The sequence below is a fragment of the Rhinoraja longicauda genome, chromosome 1 (genome assembly GCF_053455715.1).
Source record: "Rhinoraja longicauda isolate Sanriku21f chromosome 1, sRhiLon1.1, whole genome shotgun sequence".
NCBI lineage: Eukaryota > Metazoa > Chordata > Chondrichthyes > Rajiformes > Arhynchobatidae > Rhinoraja > Rhinoraja longicauda.
Genome location: NC_135953.1, coordinates 139,928,571 through 139,943,405, shown reverse-complemented (window position 1 = coordinate 139,943,405; position 14,835 = coordinate 139,928,571). Strand labels below are relative to the sequence as shown.

At 46.9% G+C, this 14,835-nt stretch overlaps 1 protein-coding gene across 1 annotated transcript; it reads right to left on the bottom strand.

The window, feature by feature from the left end:
- Nucleotides 1-601: 601 nt before the first annotated feature.
- sfrp2 (secreted frizzled-related protein 2) lies at nt 602-14,542 on the bottom strand. The gene is made up of 5 exons (XM_078399933.1): nt 14,495-14,542; nt 9,556-9,678; nt 8,571-8,982; nt 3,220-3,300; nt 602-906 (listed from the first exon to the last, which is right to left on the bottom strand). The coding sequence occupies exons 1-5, from the start codon at nt 14,540-14,542 to the stop codon at nt 602-604; spliced, it is 969 nt and encodes a 322-aa protein (XP_078256059.1).
- Nucleotides 14,543-14,835: the final 293 nt, after the last annotated feature.

Genomic DNA, 14,835 nt, shown 5'->3' with positions numbered 1-14,835 from the left:
GGCAGGGCAAGTGGAGAGGGATTTTTAACGTTTAAAAAGTGATTTATTAAAGTTTAAAAAGTCAATAACTTTTAACATATAACAACCATTTGAACCGCAGGCCAATGGTGAGTAAGGTGGGCCTAAAATTGTTGCGCTATCGTGTACCGTTTTGGCTGTATTTCGGGTACGCACAATCAATCAAACAAACAAACAAACAAACAAGATGAGAGTTTTAGTAATATAGACAGACAGACAGACAGACGGACGGACGGACGGACGGACGGACGGACGGACGGACGGACGGACGGACGGACGGACGGACGGACGGACGGATAGACGGACAGATAGATAGATAGATAGATAGATAGATAGATAGATAGATAGATAGATAGATAGATAGATAGATAGATAGATAGATAGATAGATAGATAGATAGATAGATAGATAGATAGATAGATAGATAGATAGATAGATAGATAGATAGATAGATAGATAGATAGATAGATAGATAGATAGATAGATAGTGGGTGTAGGTTATAGCATGTGGTGTGGGAGGAACAAACCACAACGGCTATTGTACACGGTTTACTCATTTCACTGATTGTCAACTGGCCGCTGTTTAACATTTCTGTTTGCGGATGTTCCGGGCAATCCTCTTAAACTCTCGTTGACCTTTCTGCCATCTCTTCACTGAGGTAATGATCAGGTTGCCATCCAGCTTTTGTCCCATCACTAAGTAGGCAGCATTGATATCGTTCATCTCATCACAAATACATTGCAGACCACCTTTCAGCCACAACACGCTCTTCTTCAGATCCTTCTCGGTCACTCCATTCAGCCTGTAAACCGTCTTGCTTTTGGTCTCGGGGACAATCACTGCGTCCCCGTTCCTGTAGGAAATCTCCTGGACTTTTATTTTCAGAGCTAATTGGAAAATGATTAAAATATCATTTGTTACGATATGATACCGGAGAACTTTATTTATCCCAGGAGGGAAATTGTTCTGCCAACAGTCGTGAAAACACTAGATACATGGAACATGGAATTAAAGTGGCGAGTGAGTCATTGTGTGTCATAGAGTGATACAGTGTGGAAACAGGCCCCTCGGCCCAACTTGCCCACACCGGCCAACAATGTCCCAGCTACACTAGGCCCACCTGCCTGCGCTTGGTCCATATCCCTCCAAACCTGTCCTATCCATGTACCTGTTCAACTGCTTCTTAAATGTTGGGATAATCCCAGCCTCAACTACCTTGTTCCATACACCCACCACCCTTTGTGTGAAAAAGTTACCCCTCAGATTCCTATTAAACCTTTTCCCCTTCACCTTGAACCTATGTCCTCTGGTCCTCGATTCCCCTACTCTGCCTGTCGTTTGTGTTTTAATAGTATGTGTTAAATGTATGTTTTTAGTGTTCTTTAGCTTGTTTTATGTGGGGGATGGGGGGGGGGGGGGGGCGGGAGGGGGTTGGGGGAAACTTTTTCTAATCTCTTACCTCGACAGAGATGCGATGTTTTTTTCTGTATCGTGTCTCCGTCCGCACTGCGGCCTAACATCGAGGAGTTGGCGGCCATTGCTGGAGACCGACTTTGAGAGCCTGTGGACTAACCGTCACGGAGCCCGCGATCCCTTTGCCAGGGATCGACCTCCGAGTTCCAACCGTGGGTGCGTGTGGACTTAACATCACGGAGCTCGCGGTCTCTGGTCAGAGACCGACTAAGGGAACTCCGAGCCACGGGAGTTTCGAACGCCCCGACACGGGAGTTTCGACCGCCCCGATGCGGGAGTTTCAATCGCCCCGACGGGGCTTTGACTGCTGGCTGTGGGAGCAACGATTGCCCCGATGGATAGTTCGACTGCCCAGAGAATAAAGAGGAAGGAGATTGAACTTTTTTTGCCTTCCATCACAGTGAGGAGTGTAGGGAATCCGCTGTGGTGGATGTTTATGTTAACTTTTGTGTAGTTGTGTGTCTTGTTGCTTTTTCTTTCGTACGGCTGTAGGGTAATTCGCATATAACTGTACCATAATTGGTACACGTGACAATAAAAGTCCTTTGAACCTTGGAACATATATCCTCTGGTCCTCGATTCCCCTACTCTGGGCAAGAGATTCTGTGCATCTAGCCGATTTATTTCTCTCATGTTATAGAAAGGACTGTGGATGTGGGGGGGGGGGGAAGAGTCAGTTTACCCCATGACCGAAGGGGGAGGAGTGTGGCTCATCTGGAAGGGATGGATGGTGCTTTGAGGTGTTATCTGACCCAAACTACTCAAACTGACCAGAGTCATATATTTCAGGAACAGATTATGTAGTTCCACTAGTTTAGTTTAGTTTAGAGATACAGCGTGGAAACAGGCCCTTTCGGCCCACCGGGTCCGCGCCGACCAGCGACCAGAATGTTGGGGGAGTCCAGAACAAGGGGGACACAGTTTAAGAATAAGGAGTAGGCCATTTAGAACTGAGATGAGGAAAAACTTTTTCAGTCAGAGAGTTGTGAATCTGTGGAATTCTCTGCCTCAGAAGGCAGTGGAGGCCAATTCTCTGAATGCATTCAAGAGAGAGCTAGATAGAGCTCTCTAGGATAGCGGAGTCAGGGGGGTATGGGGAGAAAGCAGGAACGGGGTACTGATTGAGAATGATCAGCCATGATCACATTGAATGGCGGAGCTGGCTCAAAGGGCCAAATGGCCTCCTCCTGCACCTATTGTCTATTGGAACACCTCATCTTGGGCGCAGATGTGCTGTAGATGGAGGAATTGGGAATAGGGATAGTCTTTGCAGGAAGCAGGATGGGAAGAAGCTGTGGGAGTCAGCCGATATCAGTTGGATACATGTTCCTTGATGTTCATCCCCTTTGTCTCGTTTTCACGCCTTACACTTCCTTATCTCTGTATGTCCCCCCTCCACCACAATCAGTCTGAAGAAGGGTCTCGACCCGAAACGTCACCTCTCCCTTCTATCCAGAGATGCTGCCTGTCCCGCTGAGTTACTCCAGCATTAAACTAAACGTGTATTGTGTGCAGAGAAATATTTCGATTTGGTTTGGATTTTCGATTACAAAAAAAAACTCCTCGTTGTTTCCTTTGGAAAAACATCATTGAACAGCAGTTGCTAAAACTACAATCGCTGTTACATGAAGGGTCGATTCATCGCCGCCTGCTAGTTAGAAACATGCTGTCAACATTTCAATCGGCTTGCCCCTTTCTCTCTGTGACCTGTAACCTGGGTGACTTACCAAAGTCATTTTTGCAGTACTTCTCGACAATTTCGTTGTCGTTTTGCTCGCTTTCTTTGCATGCGTCGCAAATCTTTAGTTCTGGAGGGAAGGGGGGGGGGGGGGGGGGGGAAACAAAAAAATACACGTGGATTAATTTACCGACTTTCATGATGATCGTTTTCAGCAGGAGCAAAAAAAAACCCGGCACCTTGTACTTTAATTCTGCAAATTGTCCAGCACATTGCGAGCCTTAATTACTTCAGCCTGGACTTTTCCATTTTCTTTACAGCTTCCAGATTTTCCACGCGATTTGGCCGTTTTTATTAAGTGCGCCTTTTTCTCTTAATGAAGTATTTAAGCACCCTCGCCCACCACGCACAGAAGAACTCATTCTTGCCTGGAAGATGTCAAGGAGCATTGAATATAAATAAAAAACAAACTGCAAGGACGGTCTGAAGTTGTTTACGTGGGCTCTCAGCCACAGTGGGGAACCATGACTTTCACTGCAAATTGAGTGTTCTCTCCAGATGAGGTGTGAATGAAACAGACCCTTCTCTAAACCAAACTTTATGTTAAAACAAACAAAGGTAGACACACAATGTTGGTTGGAGTAACTCCAGCACTGTGTGTCTACCTTCGATTTTAACCAGCGTCTGCAGTTTTTTTCCCCTATATATTTAAAAACAAATGACGTTTTTAAATCCCCTCCCCCCACTCACCATCAACAACACCACAGTCACATCTGTGGAGTCATTTAAGTTCCTTGGAACCATCATCTCCAGGGACCTTAAATGGGGGGCCACCATCGACTCCACAGTCAAAAAGGCCCAACAGAGGATGTACTTCCTGCGGCAACTGAAGAAACACAATCTGCCACAGGCAATGATGGTCCAATTCTATACTGCTATCATTGAGTCCGTCCTCACCTTCTCCATCATGGTCTGGTTTGGCTCAGCCACCAAGCACCACATCCGGAGGCTGCAACGGATCGTTCGCACAGCTGAGAAGGTTGTTGGCTGCAACCTTCCCCCAATTGACGAACTGTGCACTGCAATCTCTGACACCTCTCACCCTGGCCACAAACTCCTCGAAGCACTTCCCTCTGGAAGGCGACTCCGGACTGTCAAAGCAGCCACAGCCAGACATAAAAACAGCTTTTTTCTACGAGTGATAGTTCTACTCCACAACCAAAGTCCAGGTCTCTTTTTTGCTCTGGTTTATTTTCACCCACATGTTGGCTGTAATGTAATCTGTAATGTTGTATCCTTATTATTTTGAGGTGGTTATGCCCTATTCTTAATTGTTAACTGTATGTTTGTGTTGTCATTTGTGAGCGGTGGAAAATGCCAATTTAACATTGTAGTTCAAAAGAAACAAACGGTTTCCTGAAAGTAGCATATCTGACCTTAAGTTCCTTCCACACCTTGTGCGGTTATGAGAGAGAGCCGCGTTTCTTTGGGAAACACGTTCTTAACATCTGCGACACATTTAACTTTTTGTTTGGGGGGTGGGGGGGGGGGGGGGGAAGGAACGGCGTTCTTAAACTACACATGGAATAGAAGATGAAATACTACTGGCGATAACCTTGCAGATAAAAAGATAAATCGAAGATGTTTTGGCTAGGCGAGCCTGTACTAATCAAAAAAAAGTTTTTTTTCTTTATTAACGAAGCAAGAATTTACTTTAAAGCCCCGGAAATCAAGTCAAATGTGATTTTTGCTGCTCGCCCTCACATTAGTATTTATTAGCATTATCGGTAGCAACATAATCCTATTGTTGGTAAACAAACAAACAAATATTTTCTCTCGAGTTCCTGTACAATTGTTATAATCGGACAGTTCAAATCCCACCAATCCATCCCAAACGAATTAGTTGTACCACGGATTTTCACAAAGTCAGAACATTGTATGGGGAGGGAATCACTGGTTGAAACCAAAATGTAACATTTTTACATTGCATCTCAATACTTGTTTAATTTGGGTTGTTTAAATTAATACTGACTAGCTAATTAATTTATTGCATCGTATGGGAGGCGCATTCCCAATCTCGTTGTACCCCTGTACAATGACAATAAAGATATATTGTATTGTATTGTTTTGTTTGTGAAGTCGATTTTTGGAATATGTGGCCAGTAAGTTAAAGAACATCATCATTAACATTTAGGGTAGACACAAAACACTGGAGTAACTCAACGGGACAGGCAGCGTCTCTGGAGAGAAGGAATGGGCGACGTTTCGGGTCGAGACCCTTCTTCAGACTGACGTCAGGGGAGTGGGTGGGACAGAGGTAGAATGTAGTTGGAGACAGTAAGACTGGTGGGAGAACTGGGAAGGGGAAGGGGGAGGGGATGGAGAGAGAGGGAAAGCAAGGGCTACTTGAAGTTAGAGAAGTCAATGTTCATACCACTGGGTGTAGGCTACCCAAGCGAAATAGTTTTGAGGATGTGACAAGTAAAATGGATGTAGGAGAGCCAGTGGATGTAGTGCAGGAGATTCGTGGGCTAAATCAATGGGCAAAATTAGAGCACATGGTATTGGGGGTAGGGTATTGACATGGATAGAGAATTGGTTGGCAGACAGGAAACAAAGAGTAGGAATAAACGGGTTATTTTCAGAATGGCAGGCAGTGGCGAGTGGAGTGCCGCAAGGCTCGGTGCTGGGGCCGCAACTATTTACAATATATATTAATGATTTAGATGATGGAATTAGAAGCAATATTAGCAAATTTGCATATGACACAAAGCTGGGTGGCAGTGTGAACTGCGAAGAGGATGCTAGGAGGTTGCAGGGTGATTTGGACAGGTTGAGTGAGTGGGCAGATGCGTGGCAGATGCAGTATAATGTAGATAAATGTGAGGTTATCCACTTTGGGGGCAAGAACAAGGAGGCAGATTATTATCTCAATGGTGTCAGATTAGGAAAAAGGGAAGTGCAATGAGACCTGAGTGTCCTTGTGCACCAGTCACTGAAAGTAAACATGCAGGTACAGCAGGCAGTGAAGAAATCTAATGGCATGTTGACCTTCATAACGAGAGGATTTGAGTATAGGAGTAAAGAGGTCCTTCTGCAGTTGTACAGGGGGCTGGTGAGACCACATCTGGAGTATTGTGTGCTGTTTTGGTCTCCTACTTTGAGGAAGGAAATCATTGCTATTGAGGCAGTGCAGCGTAGGTTCACGATGTTAATCCCCGGGATGGCGGAATAGTCATATGAGGAAAGACTGGGCTTGTATTCACTGGAATTTAGAAGGATGAGAGGGGATCTTATAAAATTATAAAAGGACTGGACAAGCTAGATGCAGGGAAAATGTTCCCAATGTTGGGAGAGTCCAGAACCAGTCTAAGATAAAGGGGAGGCCATTTAAAACTGAGATTTAAAAAACTTTTTCACCCAGAGAGTTGTGAATTTGTGAAATTCTCTGCCACAGAAGGCAGTGGAGGCCAATTCTCTGGATGAATTTAAAAGAGAGTTAGATAGAGCTCTAGGGGCTAGCGGAATCAAGGGATATGGGGAGAAGGCAGGCATGGGTTACTGATTGTGGATGATCAGCCATGATCACAATGAATGGCGGTGCTGGCTTGAAGGGCTGAATGACCTCCTCCTGCACCCATTTTCTATGTTTCTATGAGGTGCTGTTCCTCCAATTTGCGCTGGGCCTCACTCTGACAATGGAGGAGGCCCAGGACAGAAAGGCCAGATTGGGAATGGGAGGGGGAGTTAAAGTGTTGAGGAACCAGGAGATCAGGTTGGTTTAGGCGCACTGGGCGGAGGTGTTCAGCGGAACGATCGCCGAGCCTGCGCCTAGTCTCGCCAATATACAGGAGTCCACACCTGGAACAGCAGATACAGTAGATGAGGTTGGAGGAGGTGCAAGTGAACCTCTGCCTCACCTGGAAAGACTGACGGGGTCCTTGGACGGAGTCGAGGTGGGAGGTAAAGGAACAGGTGTTGCAGGTGTTATATTACATATATATATATTCTAACTATAAATATATATTATATATATACACACACACATATATATATATATATATATATATATATATATATAAACTATATTATATTTGTCAAATGTAATTATATACACCTATCAGCCAAAACATTATGACCACGGACAAGCAAAATGAATAACATTGGTTATCTTGTTACAATGGCACCTGTCAAGGGGTGGGATATATTAGGCAGCAAGTGAACAGTCAGTTCTTGAAGTTGACGTGTTGGACGCAGGAGAAATGGGCAGGAGTAAAGACCTGAGCGACTTTGACAAGGGCCAAATTGTTACGGCCAGACGACTGGGTCAGAGCATCTCTGAAACGGCAAGGCTTGTGGGGTGCTCCCGGTCAGCAGTGGTGAGTACCTACCGACAGTGGTCCGAGGAGGGACAAACCACAAACCGGCGACAGACAGGGTGTTGGGCGCCCAAGGCTCATCGATGCGCGAGGGCAACGAAGGCTATCCCGTCTGGTCCGAACCGATAGAAGGTCGACTGTGGCGCAAGTCACAGAAAATGTTAATGGTGGTCACGGGAGGAATGTGTCACAATACACAGTGCATCGCACCCTGCTGCGTATGGGGCTGCACACGGAGGGCCAACAGCATATTAGGCAGGTGGGCATAATGTTTTGGCTCATCACTTTATTCTGTTTTAAAACTGTTCTAATTTGTTTCATTGGATTGTTTAAATTAATACTGACTAGCTAATTAATTTATTGCATCGTATGGGAGGCGCATTCCCAATCTTATTTTACCCCTGAACAATGACAATAAAAATATATTGTATTGTATTTTATTGTATCAGGTCGTAATGTTTTGGCTGATCAGTGTATATGTTAACTATAATAATATTTGTTAAATGTAATTATATATATACCTGTTAATTCTAATTATATATAAGTATTTACTAAAATTTTATACATATGTGTGTATATCTGCCATTTTCGTGAAAGAACTGTGAGCCTTACGAAGGTATCACAAAGTGCTGGAGTAACTCAGCGGGTCAGGCAGCATCTCTGGAGAACATGGGCACAGAGTGCTGGAGTAACTCAGCGGGTCAGGCAGCATCTCTGGAGAACATGGACACGTTGGGAGCCTTATGTGAGCCTTACGAAGAACTGTGAGCCTTACGAAGGTATCACAAAGTGCTGGAGTAACTCAGCGGGTCAGGCAGCATCTCTGGAGAACATGGACACAGAGTGTTGCAGTAACTCAGTGGGTCAGGCAGCATCTCTGGAGAGAAGACAATGGACAATAGACAATAGGTGCAGGAGTGGGCCATTTGGTACCCAATACACAATAGGAGTGGGCCATTTGGTACCCAATAGACAGTAGGTGCAGGAGAAGGAGTGGGTGGAGACCCTTGTACAGACTCACCGTGTGGAGTGGCGGGGACCTGTTGGCCGGTGTCGGCGGGTGGGATGCAGAGGTCGTTGTCCTCTGGGAAGCGGCTGCACTCCAGCATGTCGGGCCAGGGGAAGCCGAAGGCGGACATGAGCGGGGAGCAGCCCCGCCTGACCTGCAGACACAGGGAGCGGCACGGCAGCACCGGCCCGTCCAGCTCGTCGATGCACACGGGGGCAAAGAGGGAGCAGAGGAACCTCCTGGTGTCGGCGTGGCAGTGCTTGTGGAGCAGCGGGGTCCAGGCGCCTGCTTGCTGCACAGCCTCCTCCATGCGCTCGTGCCCCAGCAGGTTGGGCAGCCTCATCAGCATCTCGCTGTACTCGATGCCGTGGCACAGCTCCATCGCGGGCGGTATCGACTCACAGTGGCCGCTGTCGGCCTCTGCCTGCTGGGCGCAATAGATGCCTTGGAGTCCCAGCGCGGCGAGGAGGAGAAGGAGGACATGGACACAGTGGTACATTATTGCAGAGAGTCCTCTACTCTTCCTGACCCAGTGTGGTCTCACACTCGCCACTGGCTGTCTGACTGACCGTCTGTCTGTCTGACTGACTGACTGACTGTCTGACTGACTGACCGACTGTCTGACCAACTGACTGACCGTCTGTCTGACTGACTATCTGTCTGACTGACTGACTGACTGTCTGACTGTCTGACTGACTGTCTGACTGACTGACTGACTGACTGTCTGTCTGACTGACTTACTGACTGACTGGCTGATTGACTGACTGTCTGTCTGACTGACTGACTGACTGACTGGCTGACTGACTGACTGTCTGTCTGACTGACTGACTGACTGACTGACTGTCTGACTGTCTGACTGTCTGACTGTCTGACTGACTGTCTGACTGACTGACTGTCTGACTGACTGACTGTCTGACTGACTGACCGACTGACTGACCGACCGACTGACCGACTGACTGTCTGTCTGTCTGACTGACTGTCTGACTGTCTGACTGACTGACTGACTGTCTGACTGTCTGACTGACTGTCTGACTGTCTGACTGACTGTCTGACTGACTGTCTGACTGACTGACTGACTGACTGACTGACTGACTGACTCACTGACTGACTGACTCACTGACTGAGCAGGAAAATATTGGCACTGAAGTCTAATATTGGGGGGGGGTGGGGAAAATGAATGGGAGGAGTTAATGCGAAGAGTTATTGACTTTTTTGTTTGGCAGGCCAATCCCCTTTTGGGAGGTCCGTACCAGACACCAAAGCTATGTTCCTTGAGAGAATTTCCCCCTTTTTGTTTAAACCAAGGGCAGATTTATTCCCAGCGGTGGCTACTAATCACAGAGTGAACTCGCTCACCCAATAACGTTGGGATTATTGCTGATTTCAACAGGGTGGGTATTTTGTTTAAATTTCAAATCTATTTCGTTGACAAACTTTTCAATATTTCTAATGCAGGACGTTCCTAAATCATCCTTGTTTGTGATTTTTTTTTGTGATCACTACTTCAGCATGTCATTAATTTCCTTTTTGACATCAATTGGTCTGAAGAAAGGTCCCCCCCCCCACCCCACCCCCCCCACCCCCACCCCCGAACCTTAACCGAGCCTCTCCGTTTCAATAGACAATGGGTGCAGGAGGAGGGCATTCGGCCCTTCGAGCCAGCACCACCATTCAATGTGATCATGGCTGATCACTCCCAATCGGTACCCCGTTCCTGCCTTCTCCCCGTACCTCCTGACTCCGCGCTGACCCGATGGGCCGAAGGGCCTGTTTCCGTGCTGTATCTCTAAACTAAACTAAACTAAACTAAAATTAAAGCGGGTGGGATATTAGCATTAAACAAAGTTGGATAGGTTTTAATTAAATGGGCTGCCTTAGAAGTGTGAAAACGTACACTTCCAGATTCAGGGACACCTTACTTTTTTTGCATATCTTTCAATCATCTGTTCCATATCTCTCTATATCACCGTCTATATTTTTAGTTTCCCTTTCCCCCGACTCTGGTCTGAAGAAGGGTCTCGACCCAGAACGTCACCCATTCCTTCTCTCCAGAGATGCTGCCCGTCCCGCTGAGTTACTCCAGCATTTTGTGTTTACCTTCGGTTTAAACCAGCACCTGCAGTTCCTTCCAACACAGTTTCTTCCCAGCTGTTATCAGGCAACTGAATCATCCTATCACAATTGGAGAGCAGTCCTGATCTACTATCAGGGTCCTGATCAGTGGTGACCCTTGGACTATCTTTGATCGGACTTTACTGGCTTTACCTTGCACTGAATGTTATTCCCTTATCATGTATCCATCTGCACACTGTGAATGACTCGATTGTAATCATGTATTTATTCACAAAATGCTGGAGTAACTCAACAGGTCAGGCAGCATCTCAGGAGAGAAGGAATGGGTGACGTTTCGGGTCGAGACCCTGTATAGTCATTCTGCTCACTGGCTAGCACACAACAAAAGCTTTCCACTGTACCTCGGTACACATGACATTAAATTAAACTAAACATACATATCATGTTTGTAATACATAATATACACGTACAATACATACATGTTGTGTTGGTTTTTTCATATTGATCTTTTCAAGAGAGTTGGATATAGCTCTTAGGGCTAACGGAATCAAGGGATATGGGGAGAAGGCAGGCTGATTGTGGATGATCAGCCATGTTCATAGTGAATGACGGTGCTGGCTCGAAGGGCCGAATGGCCTCCTCCAGCACCTATTTTCTATGTTTCTAATGGCCCTTAGGCAAAATAATTATTGAGATTGGTGCAGCCGTGCCACCCATCTCAATAATAATGTTGCCGAATATGTATGTCAGCCTAATTAGCTCACTACTATCCAAGTCTGTTTTATGCTAATCCTGGATTAGTGCTGTTACTTCACTGTCAGGTGACGTGTTGATTCCAATCGCGGGTGTTAGTCTGTGTGGAGTTGCACGTTCTCCACATGCCTGGCTTTCCCCTGTGTTCAACACCTCACCTGCATTCCAAGGGGGTGATGTTAGAAACATACAAAAAATAGGTTCAGGAGTAGACATTCAGCCCTTCAAGCCAGCACTGCCATTCAATATGATCATGGCTGGTCAACTAACATCAGTACCCCGTTCCTGCTTTCTCCCCATATCCCTCGTTATTTTTAGCCCCGAGCTAAATCTGACTCTCTCTTGAAAGCATCCAGTGAATTGGCCTCCATAGCCTTCTGTGGCAGAGAATTCCACAGATTCACAACTCTCTGGGTGAAGAGATTTTTCCTCATCTCAGTCCTTATTCTTAAACTATAACTCCCACAACATCGGAAACATTTTTCCTCCATCTCGCCTGCCCAATCCTTTAAGAACTCTATATGTTTTTATAAGATTCCCTCTCATCCTTCTAAATTCCAGTGAATACAAGCCCAGTCGACCCATTCTTTTATCATATGTCAGTCCCGCCATCCTGGGAATTAACCTGGTGAACCTATACTGCACTCCCTCAATAGCAATAATGTCCTTCCTCAAATCAGGAGACCAAAATTGCACACAATACTCCAGGTGTGGTCTCACCATGGCCCTGTACAACTGCAGTAGGATCTCCTTGCTCCTAAACTCAAATCCTCTCGCTGTGAAGGTCAACATGCCATTAGCTTTCTTCACTGCCTGGTGTACCTGCATGCTTACATTCAGTGACTGATGTACAAGCACACCCAGGTCTCGTTGCGCTTCCCCTTTTCCTAATCTGTCACCATTCAGATAATAATCTGCTTCCTGTTCTTGACACCAAAGTGGATAACTTCACATTTATCCACATTATACTGCATCTGCCATGCATCAGCCCGCTCACCCAGCCTGTCCAAGTCACCCTGCAGCCTCATAGCATCCTCCTCACAGCTCACACTGCCACCCAGCTTTGTGTCATCCGCAAACTTGGAGATGTCACATTTAATTCCCTCGTCTAAATCGTTAATATATATTGTAAACAACTGAAGTTTTAACTAACTGTTAAGTTAGTTGGTTAGTTAAATTACTTCTTGGTGTAGGAGAGAGCATGTGAATTGTGGAGGGATTTGATAGAGACCTGAGATAGAGTAAATCCCAGAGGGAGGGAAAATTAATGCAAGTGGCAGGATTAGTTTACAGAGACAATGCAGAAACAGGCCCTTTCGGCCCACCGGGTCCACGCCGACCAGCGATCCCCGCACATTAACACTATCCTACACCCACTAGGGACAATTTACACTTGCACCAAGCCAAATAACCTAAAACCTGTGCGTCTTTGGAGTGTGGGGTGGAAACCGAAGATCTCAGAGAAAACCCACGCAGGTCACGGGGAGAACGTACAAACTCCATACTGACAGCACCCATAGTCGGGATGGAACCTGGGTCTCCGGCGCTGCATTAGGCGGTCACGGTGGCGCAGCGGTAGAGTTGCTGCCTTACAGCGAATGCAGCGCCGGACACTCAGGTTCGATCCTGTACGGAGTTTGTACGTTCTCCCCGTGGCCTGCGTGGGTTTTCTCCGAGATCTTCGGTTTCCTCCCACACTCCAAAGACGTACAGGTATATAGGTTAATTGACTGGGTAAATGTAAAAATTGTCCCTAGTGTGTGTAGGATAGTGTTAATGTGCGGGGATCGCTGGGCGGCGCGGACTCGGTGGGCCGAAGGGCCTGTTTCCGCGCTGTATCTCTAAATTTGATGTAAGGAAAAACTCCACCGCTGCGCCACCGTGCCGCCCATTTCTGCTGCTACTAAACTCTCATTATAACTGAAGTCCATTGTTCCAGGCAACATCATGTTTGAATCTCCTTCTCACCCTCTTTACCACAATCACACCTTTTCGTCAGTGGGACCACCGGGACTGCACATAGTATTCCAACTGTGACCTACTCAAAGTTTTTTAAAGTTGAGTTTAGTTGAGTTTAGTTTATTGTCACGTGCACCGAGATTCACAAAGAGAATTGTAGTAACAGTAATGGACATGGAGTACAAAACCATTGAATACATTGTAAAATTTGACAAACTGTTATTGTTTTACTGGCATAATGCCGCAATTAATAATAGCTATTAAGCAATTAGCAATTTTTAGAAAAAGCCAACACGGAAAGTAAGTAAGCAATCTTTAGTTTCTCAATTTCATCTGCGACAATAGATTAGTTTAGTTTAGATTAGTCATACAGTGCAGAAATAAGCCCTTCGGCCCACCGAGTCTGCACTGACCAGCAATCTCTCTGTACAATAACACTATCCTACACCCACTCGGGACAATTTGCACTTATACCAAGCCAATTAACCTACAAACCTGTACGTCTTTGGAGTGTGGGAGGAAAGCGAAGATCTCGGAGAAAACCCACGCAGGTCACGGGGAGAACGTACAAACTCCGTACAGACGGCGCCCGTAGTCGGGATCAAACCCGGGTCTCCGGCGCTGCATTCGCTGTAAGGGCTAATTTTGGGCTAAATTGGTTTGTACCGTACGGGACCGCCCTTGTCCCATATTATGCCCGGGGGATCGCTGTAGGCCCGGACACTGTAGGCCCGGGCGCTGTAGGCCCAGGCGCTGTAGGCCCAGGCGCTGTAAGCCCAGATGATGCAGGCCCAGGCGCTGTAGGCCCAGACGCTGTAGGCCCAGATGATGCAGGCCCAGATGATGCAGGCCCAGATGATGCAGGCCCAGGCGCTGTACGTCCGGACGCTGTAAGTCCGGACATTGTAGGCCCGGACAGTGTAGGTCCGGAGGCCCGGGCGCCACCTAACGGAGGTTGCATAGCAACCCGCCTCCTGGCCCGTGCAGCCACCATTGGTGGAGCGGGAGCACGTGGCCACTGGCTGGGTGAGGTCACGTGGGGCGCAGGGCGGTGACGTCACCCTTTGTCCCTTATTTGGGAGTGAGATAGTTGGCAACCCTATTTACACCTCCATTCTCCACCAGAAAGGCTTTGGTCCTGTGTAGTTTACCTTGAACAGGGATCCAGTCAGTTCCCCTCCACGAACAATCTCCTCCATCTGGAGGAACCTGTCTTGTAGGATAACCCTTAACAACCTTTGACTCCTCTTGCTTTATTCAATGCAAAGATGTAGTCATTGTCACTTCCATGGGCCCCATCTGTGCCTGGCTTCTTGTTGGCTACGTTCAACGGTCCTTGTTCTAAACATAACCTGACACCATTTCCCAACTCTTTTACCGCTACATGGGCGGTCACGGTGGCGCAGCGGTAGAGTTGCTGCCTTACAGCGCTTGCAGCACCGGACACCCGGGTTCCATCCCGACCACGGGTGCCGTCTGTATGGAGTTTGTA